Source organism: Talaromyces atroroseus (genome assembly GCF_001907595.1).
Source record: "Talaromyces atroroseus strain IBT 11181 chromosome Unknown scaffold_4, whole genome shotgun sequence".
NCBI classification, from domain to species: Eukaryota; Fungi; Ascomycota; class Eurotiomycetes; order Eurotiales; family Trichocomaceae; genus Talaromyces; species Talaromyces atroroseus.
The window spans coordinates 1,471,075-1,488,386 of record NW_017971436.1 but is presented as its reverse complement, the minus strand read 5'-3'; the positions used below and the strand labels follow the sequence as shown (position 1 = coordinate 1,488,386).

The 17,312-nt window shown below is 47.6% G+C and overlaps 8 protein-coding genes across 8 annotated transcripts; 4 read left to right on the top strand and 4 right to left on the bottom strand.

The window, feature by feature from the left end:
• Nucleotides 1–1,000: 1,000 nt before the first annotated feature.
• On the top strand, nt 1,001–2,489 carry UA08_04402 (L-ornithine N(5)-monooxygenase; the record flags this gene model as incomplete). The annotated part of the gene is made up of 2 exons (XM_020266721.1): nt 1,001–1,776; nt 1,865–2,489. 2 exons carry the CDS (start codon nt 1,001–1,003, stop codon nt 2,487–2,489), a joined length of 1,401 nt encoding a protein of 466 aa, XP_020120569.1.
• Nucleotides 2,490–3,517: 1,028 nt separating this feature from the next.
• UA08_04401 (Palmitoyltransferase akr1) lies at nt 3,518–6,040 on the bottom strand (the record flags this gene model as incomplete). Its single annotated transcript, XM_020266720.1, has 6 exons — nt 3,518–4,098; nt 4,242–4,354; nt 4,418–4,682; nt 4,737–4,809; nt 4,868–5,671; nt 5,741–6,040. The coding sequence occupies 6 exons, from the start codon at nt 6,038–6,040 to the stop codon at nt 3,518–3,520; spliced, it is 2,136 nt and encodes a 711-aa protein (XP_020120565.1).
• Nucleotides 6,041–6,806: 766 nt separating this feature from the next.
• UA08_04400 (hypothetical protein) lies at nt 6,807–7,828 on the top strand (the record flags this gene model as incomplete). Its single annotated transcript, XM_020266719.1, has 2 exons — nt 6,807–6,843; nt 6,969–7,828. 2 exons carry the CDS (start codon nt 6,807–6,809, stop codon nt 7,826–7,828), a joined length of 897 nt encoding a protein of 298 aa, XP_020120575.1.
• A 608-nt stretch (nt 7,829–8,436) lies between these two features.
• On the bottom strand, nt 8,437–9,240 carry UA08_04399 (hypothetical protein; the record flags this gene model as incomplete). Its single annotated transcript, XM_020266717.1, has 1 exon — nt 8,437–9,240. The coding sequence occupies one exon, from the start codon at nt 9,238–9,240 to the stop codon at nt 8,437–8,439; it is 804 nt and encodes a 267-aa protein (XP_020120576.1).
• Nucleotides 9,241–10,052: 812 nt separating this feature from the next.
• Nucleotides 10,053–10,454, top strand: UA08_04398 (hypothetical protein; the record flags this gene model as incomplete). Its single annotated transcript, XM_020266716.1, has 1 exon — nt 10,053–10,454. One exon carries the CDS (start codon nt 10,053–10,055, stop codon nt 10,452–10,454), a length of 402 nt encoding a protein of 133 aa, XP_020120403.1.
• Nucleotides 10,455–11,575: 1,121 nt separating this feature from the next.
• UA08_04397 (hypothetical protein) lies at nt 11,576–13,312 on the bottom strand (the record flags this gene model as incomplete). Its single annotated transcript, XM_020266715.1, has 4 exons — nt 11,576–12,196; nt 12,258–12,683; nt 12,761–13,079; nt 13,140–13,312. The coding sequence occupies 4 exons, from the start codon at nt 13,310–13,312 to the stop codon at nt 11,576–11,578; spliced, it is 1,539 nt and encodes a 512-aa protein (XP_020120870.1).
• Nucleotides 13,313–13,736: 424 nt separating this feature from the next.
• Nucleotides 13,737–15,514, top strand: UA08_04396 (Cystathionine beta-synthase; the record flags this gene model as incomplete). The annotated part of the gene is made up of 4 exons (XM_020266714.1): nt 13,737–13,993; nt 14,052–14,086; nt 14,158–14,834; nt 14,894–15,514. The coding sequence occupies 4 exons, from the start codon at nt 13,737–13,739 to the stop codon at nt 15,512–15,514; spliced, it is 1,590 nt and encodes a 529-aa protein (XP_020120401.1).
• Nucleotides 15,515–16,039: 525 nt separating this feature from the next.
• UA08_04395 (hypothetical protein) lies at nt 16,040–17,069 on the bottom strand (the record flags this gene model as incomplete). The annotated part of the gene is made up of 2 exons (XM_020266713.1): nt 16,040–16,768; nt 16,869–17,069. 2 exons carry the CDS (start codon nt 17,067–17,069, stop codon nt 16,040–16,042), a joined length of 930 nt encoding a protein of 309 aa, XP_020120402.1.
• Between the last annotated feature and the right edge of the window lie 243 nt (nt 17,070–17,312).

Genomic DNA, 17,312 nt, shown 5'->3' with positions numbered 1-17,312 from the left:
TGTGGATATTCGCCCGACTCCACTTCGGATGATTCGTTGGTTACCTTACTGCGTCGAACGTGCTGCTTGGACGGCAAAATCCAATCCATTCATGGATGTATTGGTTCTACATGTATTGGCAGATGCCAAATGCGCGTGGGATCCCACCGCAGCATACGCGGCCCCTATCACCATCAACATGGCTGCTTAACGAACACGACCTATGGCGAAGCACTCTGAACGTCGGACCCATCGCCCGACTTGCTACGATTTGGTCAGCAGTCGGCTCCGAGAAGAGGAAGCTCGGACTTGATCGACAAGTCGAGCTCATCGCAGGGCTGGTGGGTTGATGAGGAGGGTCATTCGTTTGAGATTCTTTCGACGAGGATGGGAGGATTCGATGCATGTATCGTGCATCTCCTGAATGCATGCATGACATTTATTCATCTTCTCAAACTTCAAAATCTCTTGATCCGTCATTAGCCGCATAAGTACCTAAGTAGCTGGTATTCTCATTCAACGTGAAGAGCAGGGGCCATTCCATGTTGCGCAAGGGGAAAAAAAAAAAAAAATCAAGGCACTGCGGGGCATTGCATCACATCCCACTTGCTTCGCTTTGCGACCATGGTGAGAGGCATTGACCCTCTGGACCCTCACTTGGGCCGTTAATTTAAAGGCCAAACAAATAATTAAGCTCAATGTGGATTGGATTACTTCGTCATGCGGTATCTGTTAAGTACCCTGTACGTTCCCTTGAAAATACGTCTTGATATCTGAACTAGAGAAATATCATTCGAAGAGCTGAACAGTGAACAACCTACTTTACCTCCAATTTGGATCATCCGGTGCTTTTTTTTTGACTTTCGTGAAGCTGCTGTATTTACAAGAAAGCTTTTTGCCAGTCGACATTGAAATCGGGGTACGGTACGCAGGTACAAGTGCACTGCATTTGAGTCTCTGCCAGAACAGCCAATAGCTAGCTACTCGATACTCCAGGGCATAAGTGAAACTAACAACAATAATGGAATCGCCTAGAGGCACTTTCACTGAGGAACTCTACGATGTGGTTTGTGTGGGTTTTGGGCCAGCATCTCTAGCAATTGCCATTGCAATACACGATATTTTGGATATTCGTACACCAAACCATAATACGAAACAGCCAAAGTTATGTTTTCTAGAGAAACAGCAGCAATTTGCATGGCATTCCGGCATGATGGTTCCTGGATCTAAGATGCAAATATCATTCATCAAAGATCTGGCCACGGCCCGGGACCCACGAAGCGAGTTCACCTTCTTAAACTACCTCAAGACCCAGGGAAGGCTAATTGATTTCACGAATCTGGGAACTTTTCTACCATCGCGGCTAGAGTTCGCAGATTACATGCGCTGGTGCGCCAGTCACTTTGCGGATGTTGTGACGTACGGTCAGGAGGTACTGGAAATATCTCCTGTAGCGACTTCCTCCGGTCTGGCTGATTCATTTTTGGTCAAGTCACAGGACGTGGGTTCTGGGAAAATATTCTCACGTCAAGCAAGGAATGTGATCATTGCTGTTGGAGGGAAGCCCAGGATGCCACAGGTCATCCCGAATCACCCACGGATTATACACTCGTCTAGCTACTGCACAAGAATGCCGGAATTATTGAAGGACACTACTAAACCCTATAATATTGCAGTATTGGGAAGTGGGCAGAGTGCGGCAGAGGTATTTCATGACCTGCATCAACAATACCCTAGCGCGAAGACGGCATTAATCATGAGAGATTCCGCCCTACGGCCAAGTGACGATTCACCGTTGTAAGCAACATTTTTTCTTCCTTTATTATCTCCTCCAGATACGCCGCATAGCTAAGCCTTGCTAACATCGTGACAACAAAATGGCTAGTGTGAACGAGATCTTCAATCCTGAAAAGGTTGACGGATTTTACGCCAACTCGGAGGCAGAGCGTCAAAGGTCAATCGCGTCTGACCGAGCGACAAACTATGGCGTGGTTCGAATTGAGCTCATTGAGAAGATATATAATGACATATACATGCAAAAGATCAAGAGCCACGATGAAGGCGAATGGCTGCAACGGATTCTACCTCGTCGCGAAATTGGTCGGGTCGACCGGAGTACGCCAGATGGTCGATTGGGACTTCATCTCCAACCAGTGGATAAGCATGACAGCACGAGTACGGGCAACGAAGGAAAAGAGATCCTGCATGTAGATGCATTAATAGTTGCAACCGGATACACCAGGAACGCACACGAAAAGATTTTAGCACCTGTGGAACATCTCCGACCCGACAACAGCTGGCAAATAAACCGGAACTACAGCCTGGCATTAGATCGAAACAAAGTAAGCTCGGACGCTGGGATTTGGCTTCAGGGTTGCAACGAGAGCACCCATGGCATCAGTGACAGCTTGCTTTCGGTGCTGGCTACGCGAAGTGGAGAAATAGTGGAATCGGTTTTTAGTAGTGGTCATAGTACGTTGACGCGGAACGGCATTCGCGCGGTGTTGTAGGTGATAGGTAATGGATGTTATTCTAGATATAGAATTGATGTCTGTTTTCAGATCTCCGAAGCAAAACATACATGTTGGACATGAGCGTTGCATAACAAGCGAAGCGAAAGAGGTAGAGAAAGGGTGAGGGCGAAGGTAGACTAAAATCAAAGAGCATGCATCATAAGCAGAAGACACCATCTTATCTGATCAAAACGATCAATACACGTACTGTAACTCGTAATAATACACGACACCAAACACACTCGGGCATTAATACAGAAATTCTCAGTCGGAGTCGTAAGTAATCTAATTAGTTTCATAAGAAAAAGCCAATCATGTAGCCAATTTACTTTGTAGCTTCAAACCCTACCATAGTGTATGTATGTATCATCCTCCGTACCGTAACATACCGGTTCTATACGTACTTATCAGATGATCAGATAAAATCTCCTGTCGCCCTATGTGGGCCGTATCCACCCTACACTCCTACGTAGTCAGTCTCCGTGTCCGATAAACGGCGCTGTTCGATTCGACGGAGATAGACACAGAAACATAAGCAATAGGAATAGGAAGGGCGAAACGGTAATATCTCCGTTCCGAAGCCAGTCGGTCACAAGGTACGTATAAGTTATATATGTATGTTACGACTGGAAATGACACGCTTACCGCTCGTTCTGAGACGAATTGTTGGTTGTTACCTGTTTATTCTAGAACTGAGGGCCTTGCAGGTTTATTTTATTTATTTATTTTTTTTAAGGAAAAATCCTACCGCTAAGTGGTTTTGTTACGATGGTTTAGCCATCCGGTTGTCCGATATATTTGAATGAGGAGCCGTATTGTAGTTATCTACAAAGTATATGCGCATCCCGCTCAGCAAGCCTGTGCATCAGGGACAAATAAATACATTCAAATGACACCGTGAAAATGGAAGAGAAGAAGGACTGTTCAAGGATGAAGGGATTTATTTGTGCAGGAAATGAGAACGAAGAGGGGCTAAAGTCTAGGAAAGAGGAGGGAAACAATCGAGTCCGTAAAAACAATGCTCATCAAACTGCATACTCGGGATCATCATTGGAGACACTCATATAAGCGCCACTCCGGCTGTGACCACCGTGGATTCTCAGCGGCGGCTCGTACATGGTATAATAGCTGACAACCTCGCCACCAAGCATGCCAGAGCCAGGCTCACGCTTTCGGAATATCGGCGCAGAATCAAACCAAAAATCTTTGCAGTTTGTGACAACACCGTGGGAATATGGGTTCTTCTGTTGCGCTGATCGGCCCTGGGCAGTGGCGAAGAATGTGTCGAGGCCCAGTAGACCCATCCATTGTCCCAAGAACCCCTTTTTACGCTGATGGTGGTGGTGCGCATGTCCTCCGGGACCAGCAGTGGGAGGTGCAGGACCGTGCCCTGCGCCAGTAAGGCCGGCAGCGGCAGGAGATGGAGTTCCTGCCACAAGAGCTGATGTGATGGCCTGAGAAGCTGAGTGTCCATCAAACGAAGCACCGCGAAGGTTTTCATACGTGGTTTGATGTCTCGAAATTTGGACTAGCTGTACGCAGCATAGCATGGTTACCCAAATCAACTGCACGGCAGCCCAGAAAGCGATGAAAAGGGTAAAGGTATCTTTCGATAATATCGTACAAAGATTATCGTTAATGATATTGCATCTGAGCGTTTCCGGCGCAGGGAGCAGCTCGATATCTTGAAAGTAATGACACCCAATCAGACTCAATCCGTATGTAGCAGAGAATAAAACCTTGACTTACAGGATACCACCAATCGAATGAAAAGCACTATACCGATCTCCAGAGACAGGATGTAGATGACAAAGTGTCGGAGGTTATTCGCACCAACACAGTTGAAGATCCATGGGCAGTGACTGTAACGATATTAGCTCTATAGTCGATGATATGCTGAATAAAAGTTACTACATGGTACATACTGATCATGTTTGGCGACACACCGAGAACACCGACGACAGTGCTTGCTTCGTAGAGGCTTTCGAACCATGCAGTGAATGCAAAAATGTTCTTCGTTGAATTTCCAGTTGTCGATCAGCTCTCGCATAGTCTCTCTCTGCTGATTTCTGCTGCCCAGCTTAGGTACGTAGCCAGGGTCTTCAATCATAGCAAATATGTAAAAATATGCCGTTAAGAGCATGAAGATGGCAAAGAAGACGTTCAAGATCGGATGCGTGGACCACGTCACTACTGCGTATTAGTGACTTTGTCTCTTTTGTCTTGTGGCAGAAGAAATCTCACCAGCCATTACTCGGAAGAGATATGTAGCTCCAACCCAGAAAAGACTCCCCGCAAAGACACCAGCAAGGTATGGCTATTAGTCAATTAGCAAGCAATGCTCAAATAAATAGAAATACTCAAACCGGGCTCACCGTCTTCTGCAGCACACGAAATTCTCCAGGTCCCTTACTAGCGACTTGTTGAGCCAGATACTGCATGCCAAAGATGAGCACTGCCGCAATTGGAATGCCAATGTAGATAGCCGAGTTGCTGAGGATCCAAATCGACATGAATAGCGTGAGGAACGGCCATAGGAAGAAGAACTTGGCCAATAAACTCTTATTGTGCACAAACATGGTCATGCCCAATGGAAGCGTTTTCAGGTTGCCGTTTTTATCGTATCCATAGTCATTCAAAGCTCGATGATAGACTCGAAGCGACTTCATCTCACCAGCCACATCAGATGGCGATTTTCCGTCTCTTGTTTTCGCGAACCGGTCTGCTCCATATTCAAGTACTTTTTGAACGCACATATATGAACCCTTGACCAATGCCCAGTGTAACGGGGTAAGCCCGCCCTCGTCGGCCGCGTTAACGTTGGCGCCCCATCGCAGAAACAGGTCAACGCAAACCGGAAGGCCCTTATACGCTGCCCACATCAAACCAGTGTGTCCCTGAGGATCTGGGATATCAACTGGGATACCTTGATGTAGCAAAAGAAATACCAAATAAGCGTTTCCATCAATGGTAGCCAAATGCAAGATATTATATCCTTGGACGTCGGTGAGAAGGGGGTCAGCACCCCGTTGAAGCAGCAGATCGACGATATAGTAATGACATCGCTGTGCAGCCCACATGGCAGGTGTTGCGACGGACTCGCCTCCTTTCGCATTCACGTCTGCTCCGGAGTCAAGAAGAAACCGACACATCGCATACTGGTTATTGATCGCAGCCCACTACCCAGACAAAATAGAATGATTAGATACAATGCATGTGTCAAGCCGTGATATATCGAGGACACTTACATGTAACGGCGTTATACCCTCCTCGTCGTGGTGTTTGGCATTGAATTTCTTCGTGTCAAAAAGCTTTTGCATCGCGCCAATTTCGCCTAAACGAGCCAACTGCATGATATCTGATTCAATTGGAAGCGCAGCTTTGTCACCAGCCTGTCCGCCTGCGGTAGTTATATTCTTGAGCTCGACACCGTCTGTCGAGGCTTGTGGTGGCGCCGCTGACGATTTCCCATTCGGCATTGCTTGTATAGTAGGATTCGGAGCAGCGGCGGTGCCATTTTGCTGGCTGCCGGGGGTAGACGAGGGCATGTTTCTTTTTTTCTTTTTAAATGTCAAAGGGGCGACAAAACAAACACGAGGGAAATTCGATGTTGCGCTTCAGCTGGTATCAAGTCAAAATAGGAAAGCGTTGATTAACGTAGATCGATCGCGCAAATCTCAAGCATAATCAGTCGTTAAAGAGAGAGAAAAGAGGACTAAAGGGTAAAAAGCGCAAAGTCGATTCTAGAGCTCTTTTGTAACATGGGTTTGATGGAAAAGAATCGCCATTTAAGTTGTTGATATGAAGCTTTCGGAATTGCGGGAGCCTCGGGCCCTGTGGCTGAGCAAAGCGTGGCTGAGCAGCGGGTAGCGGGTAAACTAGCTGCCGGTTGCTAACCCTATTTTATTTATGACTTGACTCCATTCCCAACTATCATATTCCTTTCAGCCAGCATGAAACTCATGATACGTTAATTTAAGCGAAAACGGATATTTGCAGCAAATTGACAATCTTAGGCCCTCTTATCGGTATTCACTTGCATGCTCGGGCAAATCTAGGACTCTGAAGCCTGTCAAAACTTGGTTTGAACCAAAATATGATTAATTAAAGAGAAAAATTACTTCTAGTTCTCTGGCGAGTCCAGGCTACTGCCTACAATATAAAGACTAGGCGTCCACCCTATTTTTATTCATAACTTCCAAGGTTGACAGTTTCTTTGAAGTGGTCTAATCTCACAGTACTTAAAGTTGACTCTAATCAGTGAGTATCTTTCAACTTCTACAAGGCCAGTCTTTGTGTGTTAGATGGACTAACATGGGTCTTTTACATGTCTTCAGCTCACATTCTGCGGGTATTCCCTAGAATTTACTACCGGCGTTATCCTGATATCTGCATATTGATATATATGAAGGTCCTCCCAGCTGAGTATATCTCTCCACTTCAGACTTCAATTTTATTTCCTACTATTATGCAAAGCTCTGGCTAATCCCTTCTTTCAGTCTTCCATCCTGGAACCCAACACGCATATCACGACCAATGATGTGGACAAACGTTGGAAGTACCGTGTTGGATGGCTGCGTCTTTGCCATGAACGAGTCATTACGTCTCCGTCTTCGGGTAATGTCTCAGAACGCGACTTGCAAGATCCGGCATCTCGAACCAGCATCACTCTAGACAAGCATCATATCGCCTATCGAGGCTCTTATGGGAGCAATTTTCTGACCCTGGCGTATCGAACGCAGCGTCGGTATTTGAGTAGCCCTCCTGAAGATCATTTCCGTGTCCTTGTCAACGGTGTATTTGATCCAGAACAACAGAAAGCACACGCCAACACATGGGCAGAGGCCGTTGTCGATATCCATCACGCAATCCGTGGAATCCCTAGTTTACGCGGCATTGGCATCGAGCTTCATGATAGGATGTATGAAGTGTCTCTGCATCTTGACGATTTTCCACCTCATTCTGAACAAACTTTAGAAGCATGGATGACCCAATATCGACCTCAAATTTTTAACAAGTTCGAAAGTCTGCCTAGACTTTGGCAGGCCATGGCCCTACTGGGTCTAAAGGCATTGAACGAACACACCGAAGACCACAAATGCGTCTCGTGGTTTGACGCAATTGAAACAGAAAACGCCTTGTGGAGAGACTTGGAAGCAGAGCTTGTCCCCATGCTGCCAGATAATGTCTCTGTTGAGATATGGCAAGCTAGAAATAAGCTCTTATACGACGATGACTTGCCGACTGTTGACACGGTCAAGGACCTTCAAATTGAGGATTTCGTTTCCCCCCCCCCAAAATCTGGAACTAGCCTTTACCATTCGACGCCGTGGTAGAAAGATCGAAGCTCTCACAGGAGGAAAAGTGACGTGGCCCGTGAAACGTTAAACGTGAAATAGCCTCTTAAATCTCTTTTCTTTGGTCTCATCAATATGCTCTATTTCAGGTGATTCATCTTTCCCTTCACCGCAGAGAGACGATGGTAAGTTAGTCCTTGTATGCTGTGACTAAACGTCATCAGCTCCTGAAATTCATAATTCCCTAGATAGTTCGCTGGTTTTAACCTTCAATTAGTTAGACAACTAGTCTTCTATGATATTTGTTATTACTAATAACTTTTAAAATCACTGTTACTGAGATAGATAATCCAACTAGTACATATGACTATTCAAACAGTGCTATATAGTAACAGGGTAGGGTAAATGGGTATTTTCACGAACTACCAAGTAAATTCCATACAAGACTCGGCATCCCAAACTAATAGCTAGCTAGCCAGCTGCCTTCAGACCTAAAGAGGCAAGCAATAGCTAAACAAAGAGACATCCTTCTTCTGCACTGCAAAATCATAAGGCATGGACATGGGCATGCAGCTACAGACGCGAGCAGAGAATATAAAATCCGTCCATATACATAGACCAAAGAATTAACCCAAGGTCGGACGGTTTCACGATTGGATCTCAGCGGCCCCTGAAGCAATGTTTTGTGCAATATTGGAGTCTGTGCGTGGTGGCGCTAGGTAAGTCACACCAATACGCGGTGTATCTTGGAGTAACGTCGCCTGGCGCAGCAATGCGGGAGCATCAACGCGTAAATCAAAGTCTGTAAGGAAACAGAATGTGATCTCAAGGCGAGTGAGTTCGCGCTCTGCGACACCACCGACTCGCGCAAAGCGGGCGTGCGGATAACTAAGGTCTTCGAGTGCCTTCATTGCCACTCGAAGCGCTGCAAGCATTAGACGGTGCACGTTACGAGGAGTAACCGATAAAGCTCTTTCCGCGAAAACCATTCTTGTGATATAGAGGCTTGCCGCAAGGTAGACAGCAGTCGACATGGGGCAGTACTTGTGAAGACGAAGTAGATACTCGTCTAAAGGAATGGGTGGTGCTCTCTTGGAATAGAACCTTTTCGCCAACACATTATGTTGGACTACACCTGCAGGAGTCATCTGTTCCGGGGTATCTTTCGCATCTGCGCAATGCAGTTCGGTAATGATAACAGTCGAGTCTTGTTTATCCGCAATTACGCCCACGTCTTGGGCAGGATCTGCCCGGTTAGGCGCGTATGGGGTTGCCGGAACGTCGCCCGTAATACGTGCTAGTTCGGTCAAATGGGTAGTGACGGCTTTCAAAGCATCGGTAGCAGGTATCTGGAATATATCCACACCTTGCGTATCCGCTGGAGAAATCGCCGATTCTGCAGGTGCATGCTGCTCTTTTCCATCTTCATGAAGCTCAGTCTGAGCATCCATGTTGTTCAGCCAGAAGCTACTAACAGGGCGTCAAAGGTATATTGGAAACGAGCGTATCCTGAGTACACCTGAGACTACAGGCGCACAAGGAAGATTTGGATAGACCTTGCATTGTCCTCCGAATAGTTTGTGAGGCCGCCGATTAACGTTCCGCTATGGGTAGATTGAAGCGCAGGCGCAGCAGAAGGGTCTTGGAATCAAGAATAAGAAGAAGTAGATGTGTGTTCTAGCTCGAGAATTGAGTGAGCTCATCGGCAGCGATGAGAGAAGGCATGTTGCAAGCTGTAGTCGTATCGAATCCTAACAGCACATAACGAGGTGGACGAAGGATGTCGGAGGTTTTTGCGCTCCACTTTTCCATCCAAGGACATTGATTGGCCGGGAGTGTCAGCTTAGGCATCTCGAGAACTTCATCCATTCATTACATTATGTTGTCAATCTTCTTCACTAGATGCGAAACATGACCTCGAAAAGAGAGAGGGAGAGAAGATCAATAAAACACGATGACTGTGATGTGTCTGACAGCCTCTTCTACTACCGCTAACTACCCCTAGTCCTCAGGTACCACGAGTGGAATGCCTGCTGGGAGGAGAATCTTCTACTCTATCTCTGTAATTCGACGACTCCCTTCTAGATATTTGTCCCTCGGGCGTGAGGTGCAGCGTTCGACCCGCCGAAGCCTTACACTACTACCATCGTCGTATTTCGCCTCAGTGATAGACATTTGCTTATGACGAACTTCCGCGGGTCGTCCCAGAGCCTCGATTGCACCTCCCATTATATGAAGATTACTTCTAGCAGTTTCACCATCCATGAGGCGCATTAGGCTATCACCGGTTGTTGGCCTCTGGGTTCCATCTCGCCGTGTTGTTGAACGTGCTGTCGACAGTACTGTTGAATGTCCCATTGAAGATGCCATTGGACGTGCCGTTGACTGCGCTGTTGAATGTGCCATTGAAGGTGTCATTGAAGGTGCTCTTGAAGATGCTGTTGAACGTGCTGTTGAGACCGGTCCTGTCCGCGAGGAGCTTATAGAATGTCGCTCTGAACCTGGTAAGCTCGGTGATTTATCTCCACTTAGCGACAGTGAATCCTTAATGCTCCTCGCAACGCTCCTCACTGTGCTCCTCGTTGTGCTCGTGGGATTACCAGCGTCCAGGCGTGAACTATCACGGCCGTGGCCACGATATGGATCTCTGGAGCTTGTGGAATAGGAGCTTCTGCCTGTCTGGCTTGCCTGGCGCGTTGACTCTCGACTAGGCATTTTTGAATCACCCGCTGGAAGTTTTGCGAATATCTGGCAATGAGTAGGAACTGCACCTGAGGTGGTTACAACTTTGAGAGTTGTTGAAGTCGATCTGTAGGAGTTTGGGTTCTTTTCGTTTTCTTGCTTTGACACATTCGTCCCTAGACTGGGAGAAAAGTGCGATTTATATATTGAAGCCTGATGAGGTCGATGGTGCATTTTGTGTTGTTGAAAACATCTTTCAAACACGATATACAATGCATTCTTTCGTTCTTCATTTCCCCTTTCATGTCATCAAGGACACGAGTCTTTCATCCACATTGCCATTCTAAACCTTTCCACAAAGGCCCAGCCTAACTCAAAAAACACGGTGAAGCAAGGTTGGACAACATGACATTAGATGGTGATAACCAAGGATACCTAGGTATGCAATGCAGCTTATCTCGCACAGAAGGATCTGTGCCGCTTGCAATTTACCACTAACCTTGGCATGAATAAGAATTATGTTTCTTTCTCTGTACTGCAATCCCACTACGTCTTACCAAACCAGTTCCACTTTCTTTTCTTGAATGGATCTGTTCATGTTCAAGTGTTGTCACCGTAGATAGACAAAGCCTTTTGTTCGGCCGGCTTCATGCTACTACAATGCTCATTAAACCTGCGTTTGAGAAAAATGCACAAAGGAAAGAGGCAAAGAGATGGAGATAGAATCAAAAAAAAACCATGCGACTAGCACAAAGGCTTTGAGCTTACTACATACGTGCAACAGTTCCAATCAGATCGCGTTAGAACTGCAGAATATAGCCCGAGAGACTAGTGGATTCGGCATGAAACTGGTATTCAGACTGGATGTGTCTCATAATGCAAATATATGCCTTTCAGTGGGAATAAAGACTTGGATCTCGTTGTATCCGAGTCGAAACCTTGAATTAGTACGACGGAGATGGAGTTGTGCAGAGTGAACAATGAAGTTTACACTTGACTAGGACTCATTCATGCCGGAAACTTTCTCTCAATGGAAGCAGGCCACCTGGCACGATTCTGAACAGACGGAGGAAGGATACCTGGTATGCTTAGGGAGGGGGGAAATCAAGGTTGTCTCCATTTCTCTATAAACTTATCCCGAAACCTATCCGGTTCTGCCAGCATACCCAAATCAACTCTTTCGATTTCCTTTTGAATAACCATGAGCTCCTTCTCTAGGTTCGCAAGATTTCCTTGCTGAACTGGGTCCGCTAGCGACGGCTCTGATGCATAGGAGGAATCATTAGCGTGCAATGTGCATGTCAGAAGCTCCTTCGCCTCGTCGGTAGAACCAAGCGATGCAAGCAGTGGCATTTCTGCGGACATGCCTATCGAGTTGTGGCAGACTATCCTAGCCATTTCTGACCGCTTTTCTGAAATAATATCGGCGAGAGACTCCTCACCGTGCAATGCCGTTGAGATGCCTAGACGCCGCAGGAAGCTCTCGAGAGCCTGTGCCTCTGGCTGAGACTGTGTAGGTTTTGATGTCTGAACCTTTATAGACGATATGGATGATTCTCGGCGATGAGACTTTTTGCTTTGGGTTTCCATAGCCTGCTTAGAGGTTATTTCCTTTCTAAACAAGGCGGACAGCTGGTCCAAAGCTTCGCGGTGCGATTGATAATAGAGAACTCTGTCAACATTTTGTTTCGTGGAACGCGTCATTTCGGAGAGCAAATCCAACATCTTTGAATATAATTAGGCTAAAAGAGAAAGGAAATGCAGACTGGTGGAAGAAAACACATACCACATCGAAGTTATCTTCCAATGAACTAGCAGAACTCTGTTTCTTTTTCTGAAGCTCGTCAAGTATGGGCTGTCCAAACTCGTGTCTCGCAGACATTTCAGCCAAGACATCAATTTCAGAGTAGAGTGACTCCAGGTCCTCTTGCAATGCAATGCACGCATCGCGATTATCAGGAACATCTGCCGGAGCATCAGCGCCTGTAAGAAGTGTCTCTAAATATACTCGATCTAAGCGGCAACGAATCTCCTCGGACGTTAGTTTCGAGAGGGTGGAAATCAGTTCCGGCGTTCGCTTCTCCGTTTGTTCGTCCATCTCTGTTAGCTCTAACTCGGCGGCCAGCTCCTCTATTTTAAAAAGAATATCGTCGTCATTCATCAACCTGGAGCTCACGCTTTGAAGGAGTTGCTTTTTTCCCGTGTTCTTTCGCTGTTGATAGTCAAGCATTCTGCTTTCGAAATCGTTCACGATTTCCTCAGCCTAAGGCCTGGTAAATAACACAGTACCATATCGTTTGTGCGATTCAGAGATGATGCGAGCTGTACCATAGCTTTGGTCCTTTGTTTCTCCAGCAGATGTTTCCGTTTCAGTGCAGTCACATATCGATCATGGTCTTGATCGGTTTCCTGCCGGTTCATTTGTAGTGTTCTGGCGAGCCCCAACTGTGCTTTCAACGTTGCTACTTGGTTTGCACATGTTGCAGTGGAAGACTTCAAAGTCGCCGTAGCTGCGCGGATTTCGTCGTCGGCCAAGGGTCGTATCGATGCCAACTCGGGCTGTCGAAGGAAGGTCTCGAGGGCACCGGAGCGCTCCAAAACGTTGATTCTATGTTTGGCACCGCCATTAGTGAGTGCTCAGATGTGTATACTGCAGTCTCGGACGTACAGGGCTGCTTCGTCTTTTGAGAGCAACGTGTGGGGACTGACGTGCTCCATCACCCACTGCGCATTGCCTGTGCCTTGTTGCGATTCATTTTGCAGCTCGCGCTCGATGTCCTCCTTCTTGAAATTGATGCCACGCTCCCGAAGAGCTGAGATGAGCAGGTCGGCTGCTGGCATGGTTGCTCAGAGAGCGTGAGGACACTCGTTGGGCTGATGCAGAAGAAGCTCCACTGCGCCTTCTCCACCGGCAGATCTCCCGCGGCGCATCGATACAGCAAGAGATAATGTTAGTATTATACAATTTCCCAGGTTTGTGATGCTTTGGGGTTCTTCTTGTTTGAGTATATAGGTGTTTTCTTGCTCTTGCATTGGCTCGTTCATGGGCTTAATATCCATCCAAGGATTTTTGAAGGACGGCAGGCGCGGCTAGAAGCGGCGAGGGGCAGACTCCATCGCGCAATTTGCCAGTGCTACCTGGGAAAAAAAAAAAACCATCGCAGCCTACATTCAACGAGAAACCACTCTTCAAACTCTCTGAATTTCACTCTCATTCGACTCTTCACTTGATATTTCTTGTCCTTGCTCAGCTGGTGTATTTGCCATGGCTTCTTCACAATCAGTCATCCCCCCGGGGGTGCTGAACAGCATCACGGAACACATTGGAAACACCCCTCTGGTCCGACTGAACCGTCTCCCTCAGAGCTTCGGTATTGATGCAACTGTCTACGCAAAGCTCGAGTACTTTAATGCCGGTGGAAGTGTGAAGGACCGCATTGCCCTCCGAATGATCGAGGAGGCCGAGAAGTCTGGCAGAATCAAACCTGGCGACACATTGATAGAGCCTACAAGTGGCAATACGTAAGGCATCAGCTATGCCCTCCATCTGATTGTGCAGGCTGACATTTTCCATTTCTAGTGGCATTGGTTTGGCACTTGTAGCAGCAGTCAAAGGTAGGGGAAAGAGCACACTTCCTTGATTCATTGTCGGTTGCAGAGTGCTGAACGAGAAATCTTCTGTACAGGATACAAAACGATAATCACCCTACCAGAGAAAATGTCTGCCGAGAAAGTCTCAGTCCTCCGCGCTCTCAATGCCAACATCATCCGCACACCCACACAAGCCGCATACGACTCCCCGGAGTCTCACATAGGAGTTGCCAGACGCCTTGAGAAAGAATTGCCAAACGCTCACATTCTCGACCAGTACAGCAACGTCAACAACCCATTGGCGCATGAGTATGGTACCGCGGAGGAAATCTGGACTCAGACCGAGGGCAAAATCACAGCGGTGGTAGGCGGTGCTGGCACCGGAGGCACTATTACCGGTATTTCAAGAGGCATAAAGAAGCACAACTCCGCCGTCAAGGTCATTGCCGCCGATCCGTATGGCTCGATTCTCGCGCTTCCAGCGGCTCTGAATGTGGAGCACGAGAACGAGCCGTACAAGGTTGAAGGGATTGGCTATGACTTTATTCCTGACGTCCTCGACCAGTATGCCGTTGATAAATGGTACAAGACGGATGACAAGGAGTCCTTCCAATATGCCCGCCGATTGATTGCTGAAGAGGGTCTTTTGGTCGGAGGTAGCAGTGGAAGTGCCATTGCTGCTCTCGTCAAGGCGCATCAGGACAATGCCTTCACCAAGGACGACGTGGTTGTAGTAGTCTGCCCAGATAGTATTCGAAGCTACCTCACCAAGGTAAATCGGACATGAGAACGAAAACCTGTTGTTGCATCAACTAATGAATGTATTTCTAGTTTGCGGATGATGACTGGCTAGCTGCAAACGGTTTACTCCCCTCTGTGCCCGCTGAGCTTTCAACCATCTCCTCCGAGACGCCAGCCCGCGATGACAAGAAAGACGTCTTTGCCAACGGCCGAGTTCGCTCGCTCAGACTCAAACCTGTAACTACAGTACGAGCCAACGATTCATGCCAGTCCGCAATCGAACTTATGCGCGACAAGGGCTTCGATCAGCTACCCGTTTTGACCGCAGATGGCAAGAAACTTGCTGGACTCGTCACGCTTGGTAACGTTTTGAGCTGGATTTCCCGCGGACGAGCTGCTGGCAAGAGCCCTGTTGCCGATGTCATGTTCGACTTCTCCAAACTACCCGAGGTCGTCACAGACCCTAGGGATATCGGAGCTTCGTTGCAGGCTGTTACTTCCAAAACAGATGGAGAACAGCAGCAGACTCCAAAGAATCGCAATAAGTTCTTTGAGATTACATGGGACACGCCGCTCAGCGTTCTCAACCGATTCTTTGAATGGAATAGTGCTGCTATCATTACTGAGCGTGACGAGAATGGTACCATCAAGCCTGTTGCAGTCGCAACAAAGGTTGATCTGCTTACTTGGTTGCTGCATCAAAACTCATAAATTTATAATAAATTGTCTCTTAATGTTGGTTTTCTTTTCGTGCTTTGAACGATTGGGTACGGTGGCTTTTTTGGCTTTGGCTTTGGCTTTGGGAGCTTGGCTAGATGTGAGGTAGTCTGATAGATAGACCAGAATATATATAATTCAGAAGCTGATGCTAGTTGAGAGTCAGGGTGCAGATAAAGCGTTTCTCCAGTATCTCTTTCTTATCCACGGCACATGGAAAAGTTGTCAAAGGCGCCAACTGCAACCGTAATTAGAAATCATTTCCCATAGGAAAATCCTCTCCTCGCTTCTCGCATCGTGACAACGATACTGGCACTAATGACCGGAGGACAAGAAGGCACTAGTTTCGGAAGCAACCCTGCGTCTGCCATCCACTGCCCTGAAGATACTTGCTCCTAGGTCTGGAGCCTAGGGCATTGTGATTTGATACGTAGCGCGAGTGAGCTGTCCCTGGTCTTGCAAAAACGTTTCACTAGCTGCGGTGGCAGATTCCTACTCGTTCTGCCGAACTGAGAGCATTCAGAGACGCTTTCCAATCCATTCTTCCCATTTCCGGACACCAGCCCCTCCGTCTGCGTCCCCGTCCTCAGCCTTGGTGAATCCCCCAATAACCTCGACCTTAATGCCAATGTCGTCTTCCAGGGCTTGGAAACTGAACGACTCGCGACCATCGTCCCCTCCCAGAATTTCATCTTCGTCTTCATTAAGCTCGGAGCCAGCACTCGCATCCATAAGGCCCTTTTGGCGTGTCTTCCTGATCCGATCAATCTCTGACTCCAGCTTTTGTCGAACAGATCCTGGTGGCAGCGCTGTGAATAGATCCTGCTTATTTGACGCTACTAGAAGAGGAACCGTTGTTCCGGCCTTTGAAGACGACTTGCCCTTATTCAATACAACCTTCTGCAGCACCAGGAGGACATCATATAAGTAACTAGCACTGTCCCTTAGGCTCTCTGCCTCTTCCGAGAGTGATGCAGCGTCCACGAAGAAAACGATACCACGAGTAGGGGATGCCTCTTTCTTTGAGCTCAAGTCTGTTTGCAATTGGGATATTTGAGCTGATCGGAGTTTGCCATGGCCAGGAGTGTCTTTCAAAATATATTGAACAGGGTTCCTCTTCGAATCGGAAAGGCTAGAGTCGTTCACAGATCGATAACGATTGGAGAATATGGGGACGGAGGGGGGAAGGGTGACGGTTGTAGATGTCGACGCCTGAGATGTATGGGTAATTGGTGCTGCCTTTGATCGCTGTAATGACGCGGATTCAACCTTTTAAGTTGAAACGGGCGATGTTAGTGTTGCTTCGCCGTCGGTGTAACTGAAACAGAAGCATAGAACACAAACATACCAGTGTCAAAAAAGCTGTTTTTCCAGCTCCGCTCGGTCCGAGCAGGACGAATGTGGACAGGGAGGGGCTTGCTGCTTTGCGATACAGTGCCCAGTGGAGTATAGCAGGCAGTGCAAGGGCCACGGCAAGTGCTAGAAAGATTGCAATCGGGTTGCCATCAAGTAGCGTCGTGGCGACAGACTCGACTTGACTCCAGTCCATTTTGTCACCAGCGGCGTCACGCTTGCAGTCGCTGAGATGTTCAAGGAGGGAGGTGTGAGGAGGTAGTCGCGGAGTGCGGACGCGTTTTCCGCAGGAAGGAGCTATGGCAGCCTCAGGCAGCCCTCACGGCATGCGACGTGCGGGTCCCGCAGCCAATAATGACGCTCCATCTTGTCGCTCTGGCATTCAAGGGTTGGAGCTTCGATGCTCGTGAAGCCAGGAGGAGGCTGCCACGGTCTTTGC